This window comes from Lepus europaeus, chromosome 11 (assembly GCF_033115175.1).
Source record: "Lepus europaeus isolate LE1 chromosome 11, mLepTim1.pri, whole genome shotgun sequence".
NCBI classification, from domain to species: Eukaryota; Metazoa; Chordata; class Mammalia; order Lagomorpha; family Leporidae; genus Lepus; species Lepus europaeus.
Genome location: NC_084837.1, coordinates 86,492,410 through 86,516,029, shown reverse-complemented (window position 1 = coordinate 86,516,029; position 23,620 = coordinate 86,492,410). Strand labels below are relative to the sequence as shown.

Genomic DNA, 23,620 nt, shown 5'->3' with positions numbered 1-23,620 from the left:
GGGAAGGCAGCCAAAGATGGCCCAAGAACTTGGGCCCCTGCCACCCAAGTAGGAGACCCAGATGGAGCTCTTGGTTCCTGGTTTCAGCTTGGCCCAGACTTGGCCATTGTGGCCATTTGGGGAGTGAGCCAGCAGATGGAAGATATCTCTCTCTCTCTGCCATTCTGCCTTGCAAATGAATATAGATAGATAGATAGATAGATGGATAGATAGATAGATCTTAAAATATGCTTAAAGACATAGCAGTGATTTTTGTGGGAATATCTTTAAGATAATTTTATACTTTTGGTGCACAACTATTTTTTTTAAAGATTTATTTATTATTTATTTAAAAGGCAGAATTACAAAGAGGCAGAGGGAGAGGTCTTCCATCCACTGGTTCACTCCCCAAATGGTTGCAATGGCCAGACCTGCTCCAATTCAAAGCCAGGAGTCAGGAGCCTCCTCCAGGTCTCCCTGCGGGTGCAGGAGCCCAAGAACTTGGGCCATCTTCTTCTGCTTTCCTAGGCCATAGCAGAGTGCTAGATCAGAAGTGGAGCAGCCAGGACTTGAACCCACATCCATGTGAGATGCTAGCACTGCAGGCTGCAGCTTTACCTGCTACACCACAGCTCCGGCCTCAAGTGCACAAATATTTTTAAAATAAAGTCTTATCTCTATCTGCAAAAGAAACTGAGAAAGACAGACCTTGCTCCGTTGAGGCTTCGCTGTCGGGATGAACTGTCTTGGCTGATGTATCATTCAACCTGCTGGTCAATGTCCGTCATTGAGCTGTTACTGCTGCCCCTCTCTCCAGCCCACTTGTGATATTTGAGGAGCTCAAGGCCCATGGCCTCTCCAGCTCTCTCCTGTCACCTCCTTGACCCTCTTGTCGCCAGTGATGTTCTCACCACTCCACAGCAGCTGCCGACTCCTGTAGTCCCAACTTCCGCTTTGTTTTCACCAAAACCCATACTACATCCAAAATGGAGATACTCCAACCAATGACATCTTCCTGGAAGCGGCCTCTCTCAGCAAGTCTTTCACCTTTATAGTGAGCCCTGCTCACTCAACCTCAGCAGGTAGGCATTATTCGTTAGCCACAGCTTTGGTTTTTCTTTTAAACAATTTATGTATTTGAAAGGCAGAGTGACAGAGAGGGTGAGGCACGCACACATACACACAGATCTTCCATCTGCTGATTCACTCCCCAAATGCCTGCAACAGCCGGGAGCCCGGGATTCCAGCTGGGTCTCCCTTGTGGGTAGCAGTACTTGAGCCACCATCCACTGCCTCCCAGGTGCATTAGTAGGAAGCTGGATGGGAAGTGGAGGCAGGACTTGATCTCAGGCACTCAGATTTGGGATGTGGGTGTCTCAGGTGGTAGCTTAACCCACTGCGCCTCAACTCCTGGCTCGGGACAGGGTTTTGTAGGAGGGAAGAGAAGCGCTGGTTTAGAAATGTCATTGGGTGGGAGAGAAGTTCGCGTACTCACTTCTTGGCCCTGCAGTATGGGAGCATGACAGAGCAGCATTCAGCAGAGAGCTGCTGGAGGAGCAGTGTCCCTAGGGGACAGCCCAGGCTTCAGGTAAGGCAGGGAGGTAGCACCCTGCGAAAAGGCTGGGGATGGGGAAGATTCTGTGGCTCACAGGTCGCAGGGCACACAGTGGAAGGGTGTGGTTGGGGGCAGGAAGCTCGGAGCAGGGCTAGACATATTGCCAGGGTGAGGACAGGGATACAGGTGACAGTGGATGAGAGAGACCTCAGTCCCGTGGAGGTGACCGAGGGCCTTGGGGCTGGGGCTGATGGCACACAGTCTGTTAAGTGGAAGTCTCTCTGACAGTGGCAGTCCTGCAGCCTGTGGCTATTAAGCACCTGAATAGCAGCTTGTGGGCTTGAGCAAATAAATTTTAACTTTATTTCATTTTAATTATTTTGAGTTTATTTTATTTTATTTATTCAAAGGGTAGAGTGAGAGAAAGAGATCTTCTATCCTCTGGTTCACTCCCCAAATATCTGCAACAGCTAGGACTAGGCCAGGCCAAAGCCAGGAGCTGGGAACTCCATCCGCGTCTCCCACGTGAGCGGCAGGAGCCGAAGCACTGGGACCATCTTCTGCTGCTTCCCCAGGCGCATTAGCAGGAAGCTGGGTCAGAAGGGGAGCAGAGTCAGGACCAGAACCTGCTCAGATGTATGTTTGCAGTGTTGCAGGCAGCAGCTTAACCTGTTGCACTCACAACGCCTGCCCCAACTAATGTAAATTGAAATAGTCACATATAGCTAGTGGCTATTACATTGGATAGTACGAGTTAGGGGGATAGCCCCCATTTGGGGGACTTTTTAAAAAAATTTATTTATTTACTTAAAAGAGTTAGAGAGAGATAGAGAGGCAGAGAGAGAGAGAGAGAGAGAGAGAGAGAGAGAGATCTTCCATCTGCTGGTTCACTCCCCAGTTGGCCACAACGGCCAGAGCTGTGCTGATCTGAAGCCAAGAGCCAGGAGCTTCTTCCAGGTCTCCCACACAGGTGCAGGAGCCCAAGGACTTGGGCCATCTTCTACTGCTTTCCCAGGCCATAGCAGAGAACTGGATGGGAAGTGGAGCAGCTGGGATGTGCCCATATGGAATGCTGGCACTGTAGGCAGCAGCTTTACCCACTACACCACAGCGCCGGTCCTTGGGGACTTTTTTACTCATTGGCCAGGTAGCCATCAGGGTAGCCACCCCCTTCAAACAGCTGTGGCAGAGCGTCTGACTGCACTGCACAGATCCAGACAGAGCCCAGTATCGGGCAACCCGGGGTCCAAATCCTAACTCTGCCTCCTAATGGCTTTAATTTAGAGAAAGAGAATTGAATTGCCTGGCGTCACTAGGCCTGCAATAAATATTAGCTGACAGAAGAATGTCTCTCAAGTCGAATGCTCTTCATCTGTAACACGGGGCTGTTGTGAAAACTGGTGCTCGAGGCCGGCGCTGCAGCTCACTAGGCTAATCCTCTGCCTGCGGCGCTGGCACACCGGGTTCTAATCCCGGTCGGGGCGCCGGTTCTGTCCCGGTTGCTCCTCTTCCAGTCCAGCTCTCTGCTGTGGCCAGGGAGTGCAGTGGAGGATGGCCCAAGTGCTTGGGCCCTGCACCCCATGGGAGACCAGGAGAAGCACCTGGCTCCTGGCTTCGGATCAGCATGGTGCGCTGGCCACAGAGCACCAGCCGCGGTGGCCATTGGAGGGTAAACCAACGGCAAAAGGAAGACCTTTCTCTCTCACTGTCCACTCTGCCTGTGAAAAATAATAATAATATATGAAAGACCTTTTTCCTTCTTTCCCGAAATGCTTGCAATAGCTGGGGCTAGGCCGGGCCAAAGCCAGGAGCCTGGGACTCAGTATGGGTCTCCCACATGGGTGGCAGGGACTCGAGGACATGAGCCAACACTGCTGCTCCCAGGACGCATTGGCAGGGAGCTGGACTAGAAGCAGGGCAGCCAGGACTCAGACCTGCCTCTGACATGGGCTAGAGGCATCCAAGGCAGTGTCTCAACTGCTGTGCTGATTGCCCACCCCAAGCTGGAGGCTCTTACAGTGAGCCGGGCTGTGGGATTAGCTTTGCCCAAGTATCTGTGATAACCTGGGCAGTTTGGGGATCATTTTTTTACCCTTTTAATTTTTTGCCGCGAAAGCGTTCATTTGGCAGCTGCATCCCCATCATCCAAAAGCCGAACACACACGCCGTTGTGTCCTGCGATGGCTCTGGTGCGGGGGCATTTGTCCTCGGGGGCTGTTGGAATGTCGCCCTGTCTGCGGAGCTGTCCCTCCGTCCCTGGTCACTTTCTCCGGGAAGGAGCACTCGCCTCGCATTGTGATGGCCTCTCCGTGTGTCCCCCTCTGAGCGGATTGTGACATCCGGGGCAGGAACCCTGCCTGCCTGATCCCGGAGGATTCCTGGATGCTCACACAGGCCTGGAGCGCACAGTAAGTAGCTGCTCGATAAGGACTTCAGTAAACGGGTGGATGTGCATTGAGGTGGCCGTGTGTGATCTGGGGTAATGGCACCTCTCCTGACTGCAACCTGGGGTGACTGACAGAGTCCGGGCGCTCACGGTTGTGTGGAAGTGATCTGCAGCTGGGACCTGAGAGGTCTGGGCAACAGTGACCTTTTGCCACTAATCGGTGATAAGGACCGGTAGGGATCGCGAATGGAAGTGATGGAACACCAGCCACGCGTGAGTGCTTGGCGTAGCCTCCCAAGTGACCGTGACAGGGACAAAGTGTCTGTGATCGTGACCTACAGAGGCCTGGCTCCGCATGACCAGGACCCGCGGTGGAGGCCGTGCCCACTGCTCGGGGATGTACCTCAGCCGACAGCTGAGCTTATTCCTCTGCCCTGGGGGCAGAGGTACCCGAGACCTGTGGGCCTGGATTCAGACTGGGAACGGGGCTCTCAGATCGCCAGTTTTGTTTTGTTCAATAAAATCTCCTCCCAAGGCCCCACACGTCATAGCTCTGCTCGGCCCCACGCAAACAAGGACTAGCGACGTGGGCTGGGTTGGTCAGTCCTCGGAACACTCTTCCTGAAATATAACTCAGAGTTCCAGCCGCGCTATCGGCCACAAGCAGGCCCTCCGCCACCGCCTCCCCGAAAACGCTGCCCTTCATTCGGACCGGCCCCCCCCACACCCCGCCCCTAACCCCGCTACCGGCTCCTGGTGCGCCTGCGCGGAGGCGGGGCGGTGCTTTGCCCTTTGTTGTGGGCCCCAGTTTCCCAGGACACCGCGCGGCTCTGGGGTGGGGCTATGCAGATGAGGTACTCGGGGGCGGGGCGGTTGCGGCGGCGTCGGCGGCGGCCGGGGAGGGTCAGTTGGAGGCAGGCGCTCGCTGAGGCAGGAGGAGGGCTCTCGGCCCGCGGCCTGACAGGGACTTAGCCCGCAGAGATCGGCCCCGCGCGCGCGCGACCCCACACCCACCCACTCATCCACCTACCCACTCCCTGCGCCGCCTCCTCCCACCCTGAGCAGAGCCGCCGAGGATGATAAACACCCAGGACAGGTAACGGCCCGGCCCAGGCTCCCCGCCCCCATCCTCCCCTCATCTGCTCCAGAGGGCCCCCCCCCCCGACATCCAGCCGGCCCCTGCCCCCATCCACGGGGCCCCGTCCGCCCCCCACGGGGGCCCCTTCCCCACTTCAGCCACCCAGGTCCGAGCTCCAGCCCCGCAACTGGGCCTCCTTCCGTCCTTTCGCCCCCTCCCTCCAGCCGGGCCTATCCCCCTCGGCCTGGCCTCCTCGTCCCCTAAAGCCCCCCGCGGACCGGCCCCGACCTGCCATTTGGCTCCGCTTTACCCCAGCCCCGCTGGACGGAGCCCCACTTCCCCAAATTGGGCTTGCTCCCGCATCCAGATCCCCCAGATTGTTTCTCAGATTCCCCAGGTCTGTCTTGCTCCCCCTCTAAGTCACTTACCCCTTCCCTCAGGAAAACAGCACCTCTGGCCGCCGCTGCCCCCTCCCCCCCGGCCAGCCGCCGTCCTCCCGGGCTAGCTGGACCCGGGGCGCCCACCGCCTCCCCTCCCCCACTCCTCAGGCTCTAAGGTCTTCCCAGCCAGGCCCTGCCCTCCCCCTGCCCCTGGCTGCAGCCTCGCCTTCCCCTGCCGCCCCCCAGCACCCCTTGCCCAGCTAGGCCCCATTCTCCCTGGCTCCCGGCGTCGGTCCTTTTCGCTTTCAAACTTTGGACTTGGTTGCCGTCCGGCCTCGGTCCTGTTCCCTTAAGGTGTCCCCCGGCGCTCCCAAACGCTTCCTCTCAGCCAGGACTCATCTGGCCCCTTCCTGTCTGGGCTGAACCCCACCTTGAGGTCTTGAGAACGCGGAGCTCAGCCCACCCGGGCCCGGAAAGCCCTTCGGTGCGCGGCCCCCTCCCAGTTCGGGCACTCTGCGCTGGGCCTTCGCAAGTTCCTCCCTCGGAAGCCAACCCCAGCGTGCCCTCCCTGCTCCCTGCTGGGGAGAGAGGCTGCACCTCTTTCTGAGCCCCGGGGCTTTTCTGGACACCCATTATGTCTGCTGGGCAGAACTCCTCGCTCAGTGTCTCTCCTCTTTCCCCAGGTTGGCCCTTCTCACCGTCTCTCCCTCCATACATCCCTTATTTCTGTCCCGGACGCACTGATCCTGTCCGTGATTTCCTGAACCTCCGTAGACACCACAGCGGTTTCCATTCACAACTTGGGCTGGATTCCCTTCCCGGGTTCCGCCCAGACTTGTCGCTACCTGACCTCCCAGCCTTTGCCCCCAGGTTTGGCCTTGGGCCCCCGGCCCTCACTTGGGCCCCCTTCGGAGCTGATCCATTCCTGTTCCGTTGGGCCGCGGTTTATCCAGAGCCAGACCCAGTTCCTCCTTCCGACTTGGCCTTGCTTGTTGCCCCTTCGATGAGGGTTCCTCCCGGACACGGGCTCCCTTCTCCCTGCAGCAGCCTCTGACTTCCCATTCCCGCCTGCTCAGCGCGCACCCTCGCTCCCATGCTCCTCCTGGGCTGCCAGCTTTTCTCCTACTTGAGTGTTTCTTCACCCGGGCCACACCTGCCCAGACTGTCGGCGTTTTGTTTTCAAGCTCTCCAGGTATCTCCTACCTGCAGCCAGGGCCGAAACACACGGTCCCCGAGCCCCGGAGCCCGAGGCCTTGCCTCTGTATTCCTTTGGTGATGTCGGTTCTCTGCCGACAAATCTTTGGCATGGAGTTCTTAGCCTTTCTCTCAGGGACTGTGCGGAAGTGCCCAAGGGACCAAACTCTACCTGTGGTCAACTCAGTTCTCAGCCGTTGGCCACGGTTTTCCCTCCCGATTCTCAGACTCATGTAGCCCCCCCACTCCCGTCTCTTCCCTACACAGAGAAAACTCACCCGTCTCCTGGGTTCTGCTCGCCCTTCTCCTGGGTTCTGCCCCGTGTGGGTCCAGCGTCTGCCTCCCTCCCTCTTTTCCGCTGCTTCCTTTCCTTTCTGGGATGCTTCGTCTGCACTCCCTTCGCCTCCCCGCCTCTATGCCACCTCTGCTGAGCCGGGCCCTCTGGAGCTGCGGAGGTGGGGTGGGTATATAGCTGGATGGTACTGGGCGCGGACGGGGTTACTTGTGAAGAGGGCCGTGAGCACTGAGGGTGGACAGCAGATCCGAGAGGGCAGGAGCAGGTGCAGGGCTGGGGGGAAGCAGAGAAGCCGCAGCGAAGCCCGCTCGAGGGTATGTGGGTGACTGTTCTGTTCTGTGTGTGTCTGTGAGGGGGGCTGGAGAGCGGGCTCGGCCACCATTCTGCGGAGTCTCTGGACTGAGCTGGTCTGGATGCCAAGTTCTTTGCAGGCCAGGCTGAGCCCTGGCAGTTGAGCTAGGGAACAGCACATACGGGTCTTCCCTGAGTGTGAGGATGAGAGGCTTGAGTTCCAGTGCTGGCCGAGTGTGCCTACATGTGAAGAGGGGTTGGGATAGCTTGAAGATTGCCTTCCAGCTTAAGTGGCAAAACGGGCTTGCTTGTCTCCAGGGCCCTTGCTTAGTGTCTTGGTAATTTGAGGGGCTTGGCTGCGTGGAAGTCAGGTGGAGGGAGGAGCCAACTGGTCTGCCAGGGCCTGGGCAGAAGCTAGGCCTTGGATCAGGCTCCTCTACTTTGGCCTGGGGGTGGGGTGTGCAGAGTGTCTGGTTTCTTAGAGTTACTGCAATCCTGTCTCCTAGCACGTTTCCCAGCCTCCTGTGGCCTGCCCCTAACTTTCTGAAAGGAGTCCCGGTAGAGCCCTGATTCTGATAAGAGCCGGATGTTCCCAGTCAGTGCTCTTGGTGTTTAGTATACGCAGAGCGGGCAGAGGGGGGAGCTGGCTGGGCGGCTTGCTCCCATTGGGTGGGGGATGGGATTTCCAGCTTCCTTGGCTCCAGTGAAAAACTCAGGAGGTGGAGGCTTGTTTTCCTGGAAGAAATAGTTGCCGCGAAGCCTGCAGTATGTTTTGAAAACAAGGCTCTTCCTTCCTAGTGGTGCTCTGATCAGCACCCCCGAAATGATGGCAAGGGGAGGAAGAAGACAGTACAGCACTTTTATGCTTTTATTTTATTTTATTTTATTTTGAAAATGTGGTTTGAATCCAAGGAAATCAAGTTTCATGGCCTTTCTCTGCCTGGATTTGTAGGGGCGGGGAGACAGTATCTGCCCAAGACTTCTTCATACCTTGTGACAATACGGGATGTAGAGGAGAGCTAGCCCTGGCTCAACTGCCTTATTATAATCAAACAGTGTGCCGATGGGCTCTGGGAAGTGTTGGGATCTGCAGGTGGGTGGTTCTTGCTTTTGTGTTTTTGGGCGGGAGGTAGGCAGGGCCCAAACGCACATCAGAGCCATCCTGAACATCTTCACCCAATGGTTTCCTGGACAGTGGGGTTTCTGTCCCTTCCTGAAGATAGTGCTTGTGGTTATTCCCTATTCATTGGCACTGTGGCTTGTGGAGCATGAGGTGGTAGGGAGAGCTGGTTTTCCCGAGATATACCTTCAAGGTCACTGTACAGACGCACAGAGATTCCTGCTATAGTCAGGAGACACCCCAAATTGGAGATATGCCTCAGAAAGCCGTGTGGACTAATAATAGCAATTTCTTACCCTGCCAAGAAATCCAAATTTAGCCTCAGAGCTGCTCAGAAATACAAGAAAAGGGATTGAGGAGTGGGGTAGAGGGATGTTACAAATGTGCATTTCTGGAAAAGAAAAGGAGTAGTTCCTCCCTTTTTGAAGCACTGTGGAGTTGGTTCCATGATTCCGAAGGCTGTGAAGCCTATTTGAAAGCTAGAGAGCAGAAATGGCCAAGGAGGGGAGCAAGAACCTCATTACTTGCAGTAAACAAAACAGGTAGTTTCCTGTTGGGCAGCAGCAGGAACACAAAATGCTCTGTATAAGATAAGCCTTAAGGACATTTCTGAGGCCTTCGCTGCTGTATAAACAATGATGTAATTCTACCCTGGGAGAGGAGGTGGAACTGTGTGATGAGCTTACTGTACAAACCAGATTGAGGTGTTTAAAAAGTAGAATTAAGGTCTTATTTTAAGGCATGATTACCTAGCTATTCAACCACTTCTGGGAGCAGTCCATGGTTGGGCCTGCTTCTGACAGAACACACAGTGGTGTCGGCTGTGTGACATGATGAGCAAACCTCAGGGTACAGGTATTCTAGCTGCCATCATAAGTGTGTGTCTTGTGGAGAATCAAGCAAAAGCCAGTTTTGCTTTCAGCCTGGGATTCAGGATGGTGACGTCATTTTCTCTATAATGGTGCTTAGTAATTAGACTCCCGTTGGAACGCAAAACGGCCCTAGTGAAAAATGAAAAAAATGACTTATGCCAGCCATCTGCCCAGGGCCCCTTTCTCAGATGGAAGGGGCTTGGCACTGGAAATTAGCCTCTGCAGTCACACTAGACTGGAGGTGGCCGCCACCTCCCACCTCTCTTCCTCTTTCTTTTTTGCTCGGTGTGATGGCAGCTCTGGATTGGCCTCCCTTTGCGTAGAGATTAGTCATAAGTGATGCTCCCAGTCTGAGTAGAAGTGCCTGTGTGAGCAGTGAGGGCATCCTGGGTATTGCGTGGGGCCAGGCCCGAGGCATGAATGGCGCAGAGGTGGTTAACAGTGGCAAAGGAAAACAGAATACTGGGAATGTGGCTTTTGTGTCTTTTTATTTGATTCCAAAAGGTAGGTGATACCAAGGCCATGACCCTTCCTGACAGGTAATGGAAACCGGAGAGAAAGGGTGTGGACTTGAATGAGCGAAGGAGGCCACTGATTCGAGCGACACCTGATCAAAGTATATCAAAGAGAATTTGAATTCAAATATTTTGTTAGATGTAGCTAAATGAAAGTTAGACACAGATGTACTTTTATATTACGTCCCTACTTTGTGTAGCAGGCTGTACCCTGCTTTGAGCAAATGGAACATAAAAGTCAAAACTAACAAAGTCAGCTGAAGGTGATCTTTATCAAGAGATTTACAGTTAATTCTTTTAAAGCTTTTTTTATTTGAAAGACAAAGCAAGAGAATGAGATCTTCTATCTGCTGGTTCACTCCCCAGATGTGACTGCTACAGCCAGGGCAGGGTCAGGCTAAATCCAAGAACCTGGAACTCCATCTGGGTTGGATGTGCAGGCAGCTGGATTGGAAGTGGAGTAGCCAGGACTTAAACCTGGAACTCTGATAGTGGGATGTGAGCATCGCAAATGACATTAAAAAACCAAAAAAAAGATTTATTTATTTATTTATTTGAAAGAGTTACACAGAGAGGGGAGAGGCAGAGAGAGGTCATCCCTCTGCTGGTTCATTCCCCCAATTAGCCGTAAAGGCCGGAGTTGCGCCGATCTGGAGTCAGGAGTCAGGAGCCAGGAGCTTCCTCCAGGTCTCCCATGCGTGTGCAGGGGCCCAATGGCTTGGACCATCTTCTACTGCTTTCCCAGGCCATAGCAGAGAGCTGGATTGGAAGTGGAGCAGCTGGGTCACGAACCAGCGCCCATATGAGATGCCGGCACTGTAGGTGGCAGCTTTACCTGCTATACCACAGCGCTGCCCCCAACAATGACATTTTAACCTTTGCTTCATAACACTTGCCCCTAATTCTTTTTTTTTTTTTAACTTATTTGAAAGAGTTACAGAGAGAGGTAGAGCCAGAGAGAAAAGTCTTCATTTCCGCTGGTTCACTCCCCAGATGGCCCCAACAGCCAGAGCTGAGCTGATTTGAAGCCAGGAGCTAGGAGCTTCTTCCGGGTTTTCCTTGTGGGTGCAAGGGTCAAGGAGTTGGGCCATCTTCCACTGCTTTCTCTCATAGCAGAGAGCTGGATCAAAAGAAGAGCAGCTGGGACTTGAACTGGCACCTGTATGGGATGCTGGTGCTGCAGGATGGGCCTTTAAACCGCTGTGCCACAGCACTGCCCCCCCTGATTCTTTTAAATAGTAGAGACTTGAAGATAGGATTTGAATCACAAACATTTGATTTGGGGCTGACATTGTGGTGCGGTGGGTTAAAGTGCTCCCTGCAACACTGGCAGTTTGAGTCCTGGCTGTTCCATCCAGTTCCTTGCTAATGCACCTGGGAGAAGCGTTAGAAGATGACCCAGATGGACTCCCAGGCTCCTGGCTCCGGCCTGGCCCAGCCCTGGCTGTTGGGGTCATTTGGGGAGTGAACCAGCAGATAGAAGCTCTCTCTTGGTCTCTTTCTGCCTTTCAAATAAACAAATCTTTAATTTTTTGAATTTACCATCAGGATTTCCCAGGAATATATCTGTTGCATACACTGCCTGTCTGTAGCCACTGTATGAAATATAACTTGCGAAGTGCATTTCAGACAAGTTTCATAGACTTCACGCAGCAGGGTGTGATACGTTCATAGCACTCAGGTATCCTGAGGGCTTCCATGGGCTTGTCCTGTAACACACAGCTGAGAAGATAAATAGTGCTAACAGACCAGCGCTAATATCCCGTCTCTGCCACATTGATGCTGGGTTCCTGGTACCCTCGTTCCCTGCATGGTGGATTTTTCTTCTCCAAAAGCAGGTGCAGTCCAGCGGGGGCTTTGGGTTCAGTGCGACACATTTGATTCTCCTGAATCAGCGTGACCTTTTCAGCCTCTGCGCTGAGCATCCTAAATCATCCTTTTGATGATGGTGATTGAGCGAGGTGTGAGCCTAACGCGGTGTGGATCTTCTGATGGGATGACTTGTGCTTAGAAGCCAGTTTCTCTTGAGCTTAAATTCTTCTAATGAGGTTGGCGGCATATCTTGCCATAATACCATCTGAACACTAAAGCCAGTATTAGAAGAGAAGGTCCTTACTGGGCAATTTATGACCCTTAATTTCTTTAACACATATGTACCTATCTCCCTTCCTTTTCTTCAAAAATGACAGTCAGGTGTTTTGAAAGGGAGGCAGTTTGGCCATTCGCAGCAAGTCGTAACAGGTGCTTTATAATGAATGAATGATTATTGTGACCTACTCTATATTAAGCTTACTCCAAGTCCCAGCTGTTTCTCTTAGGGACCTGGAACTGGACCCCACTAGCCCTGCCCCCACCCCCACCCCTATTGCTGCCTTTTGCAGACCTTATGGGGCAGGAGCAAAGTATCTCCAGGACCCTTGTGTGTGAGAGTAGGGAAGTAAATGATTTGTTACCCTGGCATCTTCTTGCATTTATTTGAAGAGGAGAGAGATTAGCAAACCAGAAATACCACAGGTTCATAGATTAGTGCTGGACACAGGGCAGGCTCCAGGGATTATTTCTAGGAAGACAAAAGGGATTCAGGATCTTATAAAAAAGCAATTCACTTTATTCTGATCTTTCTAGTGGATTGACCCCATTGCTTCAGCTGTTTGCCGGTGAAAATTAGCCAAGAACCAAGATGGTGGTTGGCACACAGGGCAGAGGTTGAATGTAGCTTACTCATCTGAAGCCCATTTGAAGAATAGTTCCTTTGGAAGTGGGAGTCTGGCACCAGAATTCTAGAATCCTTCAGGGTCTCAATGATCTAGTTTTGTGAACCCAGGCAGTTCTAGTGGAAAAGGCAACGTCCCCTCTGTCTGTCCTCCTCTCGCTCAGTCCTTGGGTTGCTCCACTGACCAATACGAGCAAGCAGGCTTCTTCCAGTGGCCCAGCCTTCCCGGTGCCCTCACAGGGACCTCAGCACAGGTCACAAGCAGTCCCTGGGGAACGAGAAGGGACTCGCTTCGGGGAGGGAGGCAGTGGTGTGCCTCTGCCTATGGAAACCCCCCGTCCTTGTATTTTTTCCAGCCTGGATGCTATTATTCTGCCCTTAATCACGTTGGAAGGGGGAATCATAATAGCTCATTGTCCCCAGCAGAAAACAGCGCTAGTCCTTGAAAACAGTGAGGGGCAGGAGCCTCTGTCCTGCCCTTCCTGGTAGCAGCCTGGTTATTAAACCCAGATGTGATGTCGCTCCAGGCCCATGGCCACTTCCCTGGGAACCCCATGCCTAGAGCAGTTTCCACGTGGACTTTTATGTCCCCGTTGCGTCCTGAGAGAACAGACCTAGGAGCTGAGCACTGATGGGCTGGGACTTCTGTCTCGGCTGACGGGGCTGCTGGAGGGGAGCGTCCGCGCGGGCTGCCTCTCTGGTTTGTAAGGGCCAGGTTCAGCTCCGTTGCCATTCACTTCGAAGGGCCCAAGATTGGCAGCCATGTTATATAAAACAAAGGGCGCTGTGAGGGGTGCTTGCCTCGCACTGTTTCACCACTGGGTTTCAGGCAAAGACAACTACAACCCGTATTTGCTGATTTCCGTGGTTTAAATACCCCCATCCTTCTCAGCTGGTTCAAGCTACCAGCACCATTAAGCAGACATGAGAAGGGGTGTGCACAGTTGTGTCAGCTGACCCCAGCACACCCCTGGTACGCCCTAGGTGTCACCCAGTGGCCTTCCAGCTGGCGCGGCTGGGGTGTGGCGGCTGCAGGACGGGCCTGCTGCTGAGTCATGGTTTCCCGCATAGTCAGTCTACCTCGCACCGCTTCACAGCCCCTGCCCCTGCCCCTGCCCCTGGGGACTACACATCCCCCCAGCACGTTCAAAGACAGTGGAGCAGACTGGAGCCTTGGTGTGGGCCACCCACAAATCATGATGGCCAGCAAGGGGGCACACCCGGAAGTGACGTGAGCTCCTTGAGGAGCCGTCCCCCTCCAGGGCACCTGCTTCCTGCCCGCCTTACTCAGGTCACAGCACCCAGAACTCCTCCCCCTACACACCCCCGCCTCAGCGCCTGCTCTGCCCACTTCAGTCTTTCCTGAATTCTCACACGCGGGTTGTGATAGGACCAGCAAGAGGACACACCAGAGACAAACCCAGACACCGGGATTGCCTGTGTACCATGGTGCACTCTGCTCTGGGAGCCAAACCCTGGATTTGGCCTCCATCTTAATCCTAGAGGGGCCTGGGGAAGTATTCTCATTCCAGTTCCTCCGCCGAGAGGGGCGATGGGGCCCAGCCCTGGGAAAGCGGCCCTAGGAGTGTCCTCAGGGACACAGGACCCAGTCTGCGCGCCTGCAGTGATGTGGTTCTGCCATATAGGTTGTTGAGGCACTACTGGAATAGGGGGAGTGGCGGCTGGCCTGGCCGGGGTCCTCCCGTGGTGTGCCCGGTGTCCGGCCTGTTTGAAAACCTCTGATGGCTGCCCCCTCGGCCTGTTGCACCCAGCTGGACGTCCTTGGCCCTGCTGGGACTCCCTCACGCAGCCGGTTCCCTCGAGGAGAGCAACAGAAGTTCTGGAAGCGAAAGCTGAAGAGACCGGGGTCGTGGTGGTCTTAGAGACACCTGTGTAGGGGGCGCTGCGGCAGGGCGGGGCTGGGTTTTGTGTGAAGTCCTCGGGTCGTGGTGTTTACCGTCTCCCCATCTCTGTCTCTTGCAGCAGTATTTTGCCTTTGAGTAACTGTCCCCAGCTCCAGTGCTGCAGGCACATTGTTCCGGGGCCTCTGTGGTGCTCCTGATGCCCCTCACCCACTGTCGAAGATCCCCGGTGGGCGAGGGGGTGGCAGGGATCCTTCTCTCTCAGCTCTAATATATAAGGTAAGGAGGACGCTGGGGAGGGAGGGCCCCGGCTGTGCTCGGGGGCGGTCATCCCGGCCTTCAGTCCTGGACTCAGGCCAGGCCCGGGCGGGGACTGGGCAGGACTCTCAACCGAGGCCACGAGCTGGCTTTTCCGGAGCACTAGCAGGAGGGTGGCAGCGCTCTGCTGCCTCCTCGTCTGTGCCTGGGGCCCAGGGTCAGCTTGCCTTCTCCCGAGACTGCCGTGGGGTTAGCAAGTGAGCGAAAACCTGATCGTGCCCAGCGCCGAGAGTCGGCTCCACGTTCACCCGGAGCAGGCTGCAGCCGCGCGGCCCCGGCCAAGTCCTCACACGTGTCCTCATGCGAGTTCAACGTCTGCTCCCCCTTCAGAGAGGGACGGGAAAGAGCGTGGCACGGGGGAAGGCGTGGGCTCTGCCGTCAGGGAGACCTGTGCTGGAACCAACTCTGCCATTTACCCTGGGCGCCCCGAGTCAGCTGCTGGGAGGCCCCGGATCTTAGGGTCCGCACGGAGTTACCGACGCTGGAGGTGACGGGGACAGCACCTTGCCTATGGGCACTGCTGAATCTGTCCCCTCCCGTCGTCCTGCTCTCGGACAGCATCAGCTGGGCTACCCACGTCCGGTTAGGCATTTTCACGTGTGCTAACCTGACCTGGCCCCCGGGCACACTCCGCGTCGCCTGGGTGAGGGGCTGTGTGACATGGCTGGAAGCAGCGGTGGCTTCGTCTACTGCCGGGCTTTCCTCCCCAGGACGAGAAGCTCACGGTGACCCAGGACCTCCCTGTGAACGAGGGGAAAGCTCACATCGTCCATTTCCGGTATGAGGTCACCGAAGTGAAAGTCTCTTCCTGGGACGCAGTCCTGTCCAGCCAGAGCCTGTTTGTGGAAATCCCGGATGGATTATTAGCTGATGGGAGCAAAGAAGGGTAAGGAGCAGGTGTTGGGGAGGGGGAGGAGGTCCCACTGCAGGGGGTCTGCACTGATGGGGAACAGATTTGTAGGGGCGTCTCCCTAGCTCTAGACTTCCCGGGTGGATAGCATTTTCTAACAGGTTATTTTTAGCCAGTAAAACAGACTTATGATTAATTAAAAGATCATTGTCACATTAACCAAATGCCTGACACTTAATCGACCGTGGTCCACTCTCCCCAGCGGAAACCCAGTTTCCCTTGAGCCCCTACAGTGGTGCAGGGCCAAAGACGGGGAGTTGGGCGGACTGGCAAGGCCCTCCGGAGCCCAGGACGGCAGCAGTCCCAGCGTGGGGTTCTGGGCGGCCCCAGCCTCCTGCGGGGCAGCGCTGGGGCCCAGGGCGCTCCTCGGCGGGCTGTTCCCGTCTTTGAAGCGCGTTCCCGCGGATGGTGCTGGAGCGCTTGGTTACCCTGAGTTGCGGGATGCAGCACTGCCCACTTCTGGAATCGAAAACATTGCCAGTTCAGGTCTTTAAGCAGACCAAAGGTGGTCAGTGTTGCCCCCGGCTGCAGAACCCGTCCCAGGAGGAGAGAGGACTGCTTCCCCCTGAAGCAGGGCTCCTGGGGTCTCAAAGTGGGAACTTCCCGCCCGGACCCCGGACGGGTGCCTTCCAGTGCCGGCCCTTGGCCTCAGAGCAGCCTTTCTGGGGGAGGCTGGCAGTGGGGCCCGGGCGGCCCGGAGGCGGCGCTCGAGCAGCTTGTGCTTCCTGCAGATTGCTAGCACTGCTCGAGTTTGCTGAAGAGAAGATGAAAGTGAACTACGTCTTCATCTGCTTCAGGAAGGGCCGGGAGGACAGAGGTGAGGCGGCAGGGCGAACCCGGCAAGCCGCGGGGGAGGGGGCGCCCCAGGGTGGATAAAGGCCCTCCGGCCGCAGCGGGCTCCCCCCTGCGCGCCTGCCCTCTGTCTCATCAGAACCTTTGTTGCTCTGTCCTGCAGCTCCGCTCCTGAAGACCTTCAGCTTCTTGGGCTTTGAGATCGTACGTCCTGGCCATCCCTGTGTCCCCGCCCGGCCGGATGTGATGTTCATGGTTTACCCTCTGGACCAGAATCTGTCCGATGAGGACTAACGGTCACAGAGGATGCTTTGCCCAAGAGCCACGGTGGGGGAGGAGGGGAAGTTAGGCAGCCCTGGGACAGAGGAGAGGGCTCCTCGCTGTCTAGGGAAAGACGCTGAGGGCTCAGGGCGAGGGCCGCCTGTTGTGTTCTCGGAGTTGACTTGTTGACATTGTTTTCCATAAAGAACAGTATAAACATATTATTCACATGTAATCACCATAGTAAATGAAGATGTTTATGAACTGGCATTAGAAGCTTTTTAACTGCGCTGTGTGATGTGCTCTGTCTAGCCTAGGGGAGGGGCTGTCCTGGTCCGGGGGCCAGGCCTGGGGGCTGGTGGGCAGCACTGGCAGGCTCAGTTCCCCCGCGGTTGGTTTTCTTTTGTTTTGTTTTGGTTTTGAAGACTTAACGTTGTTTCCTTTCTTCGCTTCTTGTCCCCCAGGGGCCCCTGAGTGTAGGCTTCTCCACCCCTGGGCAGTGTCCTTGAGGTGTTTTCTGACCTCTGCTTGGGCTCCTCTGTGCATCTGTGTCTGGCCCGGCTACGTGGGCCTGACCGCTCCCTCCTCACAGCTTAGTGTTCCTCTGGCATCTGGTTAAGCTGGCTTAATCTGTTTAATGTTATCAGTGCATTTAAAATAGGGGCATTGAAGCTCACGCCCACCACCGGGGCCTTGTCAGGGGTGCCGAGCCCAACTCGGCTTCTCCAGTCACCACCAAGAGTTGGTGCTCCTGTGACCCAGGCCCCAAGGAACAGAGAGGAGGAGGAACCACCACTCAGGGCCTGGGAAGTCTGGGGGAACCTGTTGTTACGGACTGGATGCCTCTGGCTGGCGACGGCCCCCCAGCCCAGGTCCCGAGTAGTGCCTGGGACGTGGGGGAGCGGAAGTGGCCCGCCCTCTTCAGTTTTCACTGAACAGCTTGTTCTAAGGGGAGAGGCCGGGGAAGAGCTCTAGACTGGGACGGGGGTGGGGGTGTCAGGGAGGCCAGTGTGTTGTGTTAACTGTGTCAATAAACTGATTTAAAGCTGTGGTCGGTCTGCTCTTTATTGCGTATCAGGACCGACTTCCCAGCACCACGGTTTTTGAGTCGAAGCCCAACTCTAGTTGGGAGAGAATTGGCTGTGGCCCCTGGGGCACAGGCCCTGCGGCGCCGGGTTGCCAGGAGTCCGGGACATCCTGCCAGGGCCCCCGGAGAGACGCCGCTACACATCAGCTTCGTCTCGAGAGGAGACGACCGGCCAGGATCCGCAGGCGCTCTTACCTGTGCCTTTATTCAGAAGGCGCGGCGCCCAGTGCTGAGCAGCACGCTCGCTCTCCGGGTTTTCTCCGTTTGGAGCCGCTGCCCTAGGGTGTGGCCCTCAGTCCCCTTGCACAGCAGCCTGAAGAGGTAGCGCTCAGTGGCACTGCAGAGGGCGAGTCCGCTATACCCTGCTTCTTGTGTTTAACTTCTCACGGGCTTCTTAGCACTTTTTCCATTTTGCCTGTTTCGTCCAAGTGAAGGGCAGGTGTTTACCTCTGGCACCTTTCCAGCTGTTGGCCACTGGCCCTCAGTTTGTCTCCAGGTCTCTGGCCCATCCTCACACTGCTTTTCATGGTGCTTGTGTATTGTGGGCCTGGACTCCACCTGGTATTCACTCAAAGTGAGCGAGGCTGGGGCTAGGGACATGCAATTCAACTCCTGGGGGCTTGAAGACTGCTTCTACTGAACTCCTGGGGACAGCTAAGGGGAGGAGGCACTTTAGGATTCAGATATATTTTTAAGATTTATTTATTTATTTGAAAGTCAGAGTTACACAGAGAGAGGAGAGGCAGAGAGAGAGAGAGAGAGAGAGAGAGATCTCCCATCTGTTGGTTCACTCCCCAATTGGCCACAATGGCCAGAGCTGCGCTGATCTGAAGCCAGGAGCCAGGAGCTTCCTCTGGGTCTCCCACGCGGGTGCAGGGGCCCAAGGATTTGGGCCATCCTCCACTGCTTTCCCAGGCCAGAGCAGAGAGCTGGATTATAAGAGGAGCAGCCAGGACTCGAACTGACGTCCATATGGGATGCTGGCACCGCAGATGGAGGCTTAGCCCACTACACGACAGCGCTGGCCCCAAGATTCAGATGTTAAACCCAAGACATTTTTAAGAAAGGAAGAACAGCAGCGGGGGTGGGGAGAGGCTGGCATTGTGGCGTAGTGAGTACAGCTGCCACCTGCAGTGCTGGCATCCCATACGGGGTGCTGGTTTGTGTCCTGGCTGCTCCACTTCTGATCCAGCTCCCTGCTAATGGCCTGGCAAAGCAGCAGATGGCAGCCCAAGTGCTTGGACTCCTGCCACCCACACGGGAGTCCTAGATGAAGCAGCTCCTGGCTTTAGCTTGGCCCAGTCCTGGCTGTTGCAGTCATCTGTGGAGTGAACTAACGGATGGAAGAGCTCTGTCTTTCCTCCTTCCCTCTCTCTGTAACTCTTTCAAAGAAATAAAATCTTAAAGGAAGAACCAAAACTCAGTCCTTTAACTCCTCCCCCTCCCCAAACCTCAGAGAAACACACTTGAGACTGCTGCCATCTGTTGGTGGCTCCTCTTCAGTGCAGCCAGAGGTAGGACTGAACTGGACACCCAGCACCCAGTCAAGGCTTCCCTTTCATAGAGTTGTGCTGCTGAAGACCACTGACAGGAAAGGAACACTCGAAGGCTGTGCTCCAACTAAAAACAACTTAGAACATTTTGTGGGGTGGGGGAGCGAGACAGGAGAGGTACGTGAAAGGCAAACTAAGTCTAAATTTAAGAACAGGGACATTAAAAACTTTATTCAATAAATACAACAAATAATTTAAAAATATATTTCAATTCCAAAGCCAGTTAAGAAGAGGGAGTGGTGAGAAGAGGACAGAGGGAGGAGGAAAGGGTGGGAAGAGAAAGCGGCCCAACAATGGTGGGGGCTGTTTCGGGATGCATCACCCTTTGGAGTTCTGAGCAGACGCTCTTGACCCACCAGCCCTTAGCCCTTGTTCTGAGGGGTAACTGTAGCAGTCCACCGGCCCTGGATGAGCCAATGAGCGAGCCGCTGGGCTCTGGATCAGGCACTCTGGAGGCTGGATGTAAGGGCGGGGGAGCAGTGTTGGGGGTAGTTTCCTACTCGTTCCTAAAAGCCATCCATCCTGAACACTAGGCAGGTTTAAGTAGTGCAAACTCGTGGGCAGAGAGCTCCCAGCTGCATAGTTACACAGGTGCGTGTCCAAAGCAAGGGCCTCTGGACGACGGGTCAGAGTTCCCAGGGGTCCTAAGCCACTTCGGTGAATGGGATCTAGAGGTGAGGAGAAGGCAGGCTGGGGCACAGGATAAAGCTCCTGGACTGAGCCAGAGAACAGTGATGGGCAGGAAAGGGCTGCAGGCAGTCCGGACACTGGTTCAATGACTTGCTGTCAGCCAGGGAAGAAGCTGAGGACGCACGTGGAGCAGGGGCAGGGACAGGAGCAGGGGCTTAGGGAGCGGAAAGGCGGGGACGGGAGGCGGCAGCTCAGCAGCAAACCCCAGGAGAAATAACCAGCAGCCCTCACAGATTTTTGATTGTCTCTTAAAAAGATTTATTTTCTCTTCTTGCCTGAATGTACAAAGGCAAAAAGAGTACAGTTTGTATATATATATATTTATATATATATATAAAAAACAAGGAACTTGGTAATGTACACTTTACAGAAGGGAAGAATCAGGAAGACTGAAATTAAATCCAACAGAGCAACACCAATGGAACAAAAGCTATGAACAACAACACTGCCCCTCCAGCCCGGCCTCCGCTCGCCCCAACCTGCTCCCCGTGGGGGGGCTGAGCACCAAGGCAAGCGGGTGGGCTGGGGCAGGAGGGGCGGGGGACGGGCCTGGGAGGGGCTTGATCCCAGGAGGGGCCCATGGCAGGGGATCGCTGGGGAGCTTCCTGGGACGCCCTGGTAATGAAACAAACGACGAAGGCCCAGAATTATGAGGCCAACTAGCTGCCCAGTTAAATCTTGGGGGAATCAGAGTAGACGTCTGGGTGGTGACTAGGTTATGTGGGTTAGTAAGTGACATGGGTGGCCTCAAAGCCACGTACAAGAATTCTCTAGCCCTTCTGCAGTCCTAGCTCCTAACTCCCGAAGCTACGTCCTCCCACCCCTGCTCTGGAGCCTGCAGAGCTGAGACTCAGGAAATCACCATTTGATTTCACGGGGTGACCGCTCAGCCTTTTGTGTGTTTCTTTTGACCTTGAGATGTGTGGAGAGAAGGGGGTAAGAAGGACATCTCGTCCACGTACATTCACATGTACAAGGGAGAGGAAGGGGACGCAGGGAACTGGCACACCTTCAATGCGGGCAAAGTCGCCATGAATCCCGAAGAGCCGCGATCCAGGCCTTGGCTAGCCTCCCTGGGGAGGAGGCGCACTTTCCCTTTCGCTTCTTTTCCATGGGGAGCCCAAGGAGCAGCAGGTGTGGCTCAGAGAGAGGCTGGGTCTGGGCCCTTAGCAGCAAACCTGTGTAGACGTGGCTTGTGGGGCGGGGATCCTTGCTGAGCGTCACATCCCTCTGCCGGCTGGGCAGGTCGTGGGTCCAGAGGTGGCCCCCACCTAAGTGTCTCCTCCCCATGTGGAGCAGAGCCTGGGGGTGGACTCAGCACTTGTCAAGGACCCTCAGGTTGCTGTCGCTGCTTTCCTGTCATTTCACAGAGGGAAGCCGGGTCCCTTCAGGAAACAGTGAAGGGATCCACGTGGGGATCCCTGGGAAAGGATCACCGCTGTGCCACTGGCACTTCCGCCTGCTCTACTGGGCAGCTTTGACTCCTCAAGGGAGGCTTGGGTATAAGAATCAGAGAGCCAAATGTTTTTAAGGGAGAAAAAAAAAAAAAAAAAAAAAAAGCGGTTCCCTTCTGCAGAACCCAAAGCCCAAGGCTGCCCTGCAAATACAGAAGTCCCTCCTCCACAGAACAAAGCGGAAAGGGTGGGGAGGTGGGGCCGCGCCTGCCCAGGGAGAAAGAGGGTCACTCCTGACAGTTTCTTTACAATATGTACAGAGCACGCTGTAGGCCAGTGCCACAGATAGTACAAAACACACAACAATATTTAAAAACAAACAGGAACATAGACGGGCCTTGCCTCCGCCCCACAGGAGCCTGGGAGGGCAAATCGGGCTGAAATTCAGTTTCCCTCTTGGCAGGGCTGACTCAGGAGAGGGGAGGAGAGGGGTGAAAGTTGCTGCTCAGAGCGCGGCCCACTGGGGCAGCAGGCAGAGGGGCGATGTGTGACGGAAGCTTCCTGGGGCCTGTCGCGAGGTCTAAAACAATGGGTTCTTTGGGAGGACTCAGAACCCAACTTGAATGGAACCTACAGGAAGGGCTGTGGGTCGGAGGGGTTCCCCTTGGAAGAACGTCCCTAAGCTGGCCTCTGATGGGGCTTTAGGGTTCGCAGAGACCGCCCCCTACTGGGCATTGTGCTTACTGTCCCCCGCCGGCCCTGCTCCACAGTGAATCAGAGCCAAGTTTCTTCTCTTAGTCACTTTGGCACTCTGGTCATAAACGCTCTTGTTTAGCCTAGCTGGTGTCTGTCACTCGTGAGCTCTGTCTCAATCCAGAGGGTCCAGGAAAGACGGGAGGGGAGGAGAAGGAAGGGCTGACACCTCAACAGCAGAGCAGGAGCGAAAGCTCCCCACGCCCTGGGGAGGAAGTGACTCCAGTAAAGCTTCCGAATCAGCAGTCTCCCAGCACGGGAGCAGCAAGCTCGCGCTGGCAGACGCTGCACCCCCACAGGCCGGAGGCCCGGAGGCCCGCAGACCCGCAGACCTGCCCGCCGCCTCTGGGCACAGCTCCGCTGAGCGCGCTGTGCACTCGAAGAGTAACGCTTCTAGGTGGTTTTCCCAGGTCTAAGGAATAAATAACCTCCCATGGCCATGGCCCCTAAAACAAAAATGTGTGTCACGAACACGGCTTCCATTGGCACACATGGGGGTTATCGAATGGGCTATATAAAATCGCATGTTTGTACATAGGAACTGGATTCTCTATGCGTCTGTGGCCCTAAGTGAGGAAGACACTCAGATGGTTGAGTGGACACTGCTGGGGGCTGGCAGGGCCTGCCTCCCGGCCTTGCCCTCAGGTGACCCGGCAAACTCTGAGGGTCCCCAGTGTTGGGGAAAAGACCATGTGACCTGCCTGAGTCTTAAGGGCCAAGCAATGGAAAAGAAGCGGGGAGGGCAGTGTGGGGGTCCCCTGGGAAAGGCTCCAAGGGGTTAGGAGGGAAGAGGACAGGGCGAGGAGTTGGGGAAAGGAAGCAGCAGGACTTCATAGTGGGGACGCAGGTTCTACTTCACAGACTCCATGTTCCAGCCCGGCGTACTCCCAGAATCCCTGGCGAGCCCTGTGCTGGTGATGGACCCCTGCCCTCTGCCTGGCGGGGAGCTCAAGGCCGTGGTGGGACAAACGCCTTGCTCTTCCTCCCCAGGCTGGGCGCTGAGCGTTTATATGTGCTCATGTAAGAGGGAGAAGTCTCCGTGTTTGAAGACCTTGTTTTCACAATAGGGAAAACAACCCCCGGTTTCTTTCCTGAGATTCTAATTCCTCCACGTGCTGCCAATGCCCAGGGCCCAGACCACTGGGGAGATGCAGGGTCTGGCGGTGGTGGTGACGACGGTGAGAGGGGTATGGCTGCTGTGCTGTCTTCAGCATTCGGCAGTACCTGGAGGTCCCTCCTGGGGGCAGGGGAGGGCGGCACTGCCATGGCAGCAGACCCGGCTTTGGGGCACAGAGCAGTGACTTCTCTGGGCTGAGGCCACATTCCCCTGGCTACTCCCCATGCCTTCATCTCCACAGAGGCCACAACAGTCTTGACTGTGGCCGAGAGAATAAATATTTCGCTAAGTACCAGCTTGCCAGCTCCTGAGGAAGAGGGAGGGTGGGGGAGTCCAAGGGTCTGGTAGAGGCGAGACAGCCAAGGGCCTGCCTTCAGTCGCGGTGGAAACGGCAAACAGGATGATCAACACCATTTAACTGATGTCTAAATGGCACCTCCAGCACCTCCTTGTGTGAGCCAGTCCGGGCCCGTGAAGCTGACTTTATCCGGGCACTTGGTGTTCT

At 55.5% G+C, this 23,620-nt stretch overlaps 2 protein-coding genes across 6 annotated transcripts in view; one reads left to right on the top strand and one right to left on the bottom strand.

The window, feature by feature from the left end:
- The first annotated feature begins 4,829 nt into the window (after nucleotides 1–4,829).
- On the top strand, nucleotides 4,830–17,570 carry OAZ2 (ornithine decarboxylase antizyme 2). The gene is given in 6 exon segments (XM_062206121.1): nucleotides 4,830–5,016; nucleotides 14,362–14,437; nucleotides 14,439–14,519; nucleotides 15,269–15,444; nucleotides 16,200–16,285; nucleotides 16,424–17,570. Coding segments are annotated over 6 exon segments (570 nt in total). The 5' UTR covers nucleotides 4,830–4,996; the 3' UTR covers nucleotides 16,555–17,570.
- Nucleotides 17,571–18,642: 1,072 nt separating this feature from the next.
- The window catches only part of ZNF609 (zinc finger protein 609), a 210,348-nt gene continuing 205,370 nt past the window's right edge, over nucleotides 18,643–23,620 (bottom strand). For 4 of the 5 annotated variants that reach the window (XM_062206116.1, XM_062206118.1, XM_062206119.1 and 1 more), the window contains one exon: nucleotides 18,643–23,618. The gene's annotated coding sequence lies outside the window, so the exon portion shown is untranslated. The remainder of the gene's footprint in view (nucleotides 23,619–23,620) is intronic. The other variant, XM_062206117.1, reaches the window with a different exon arrangement.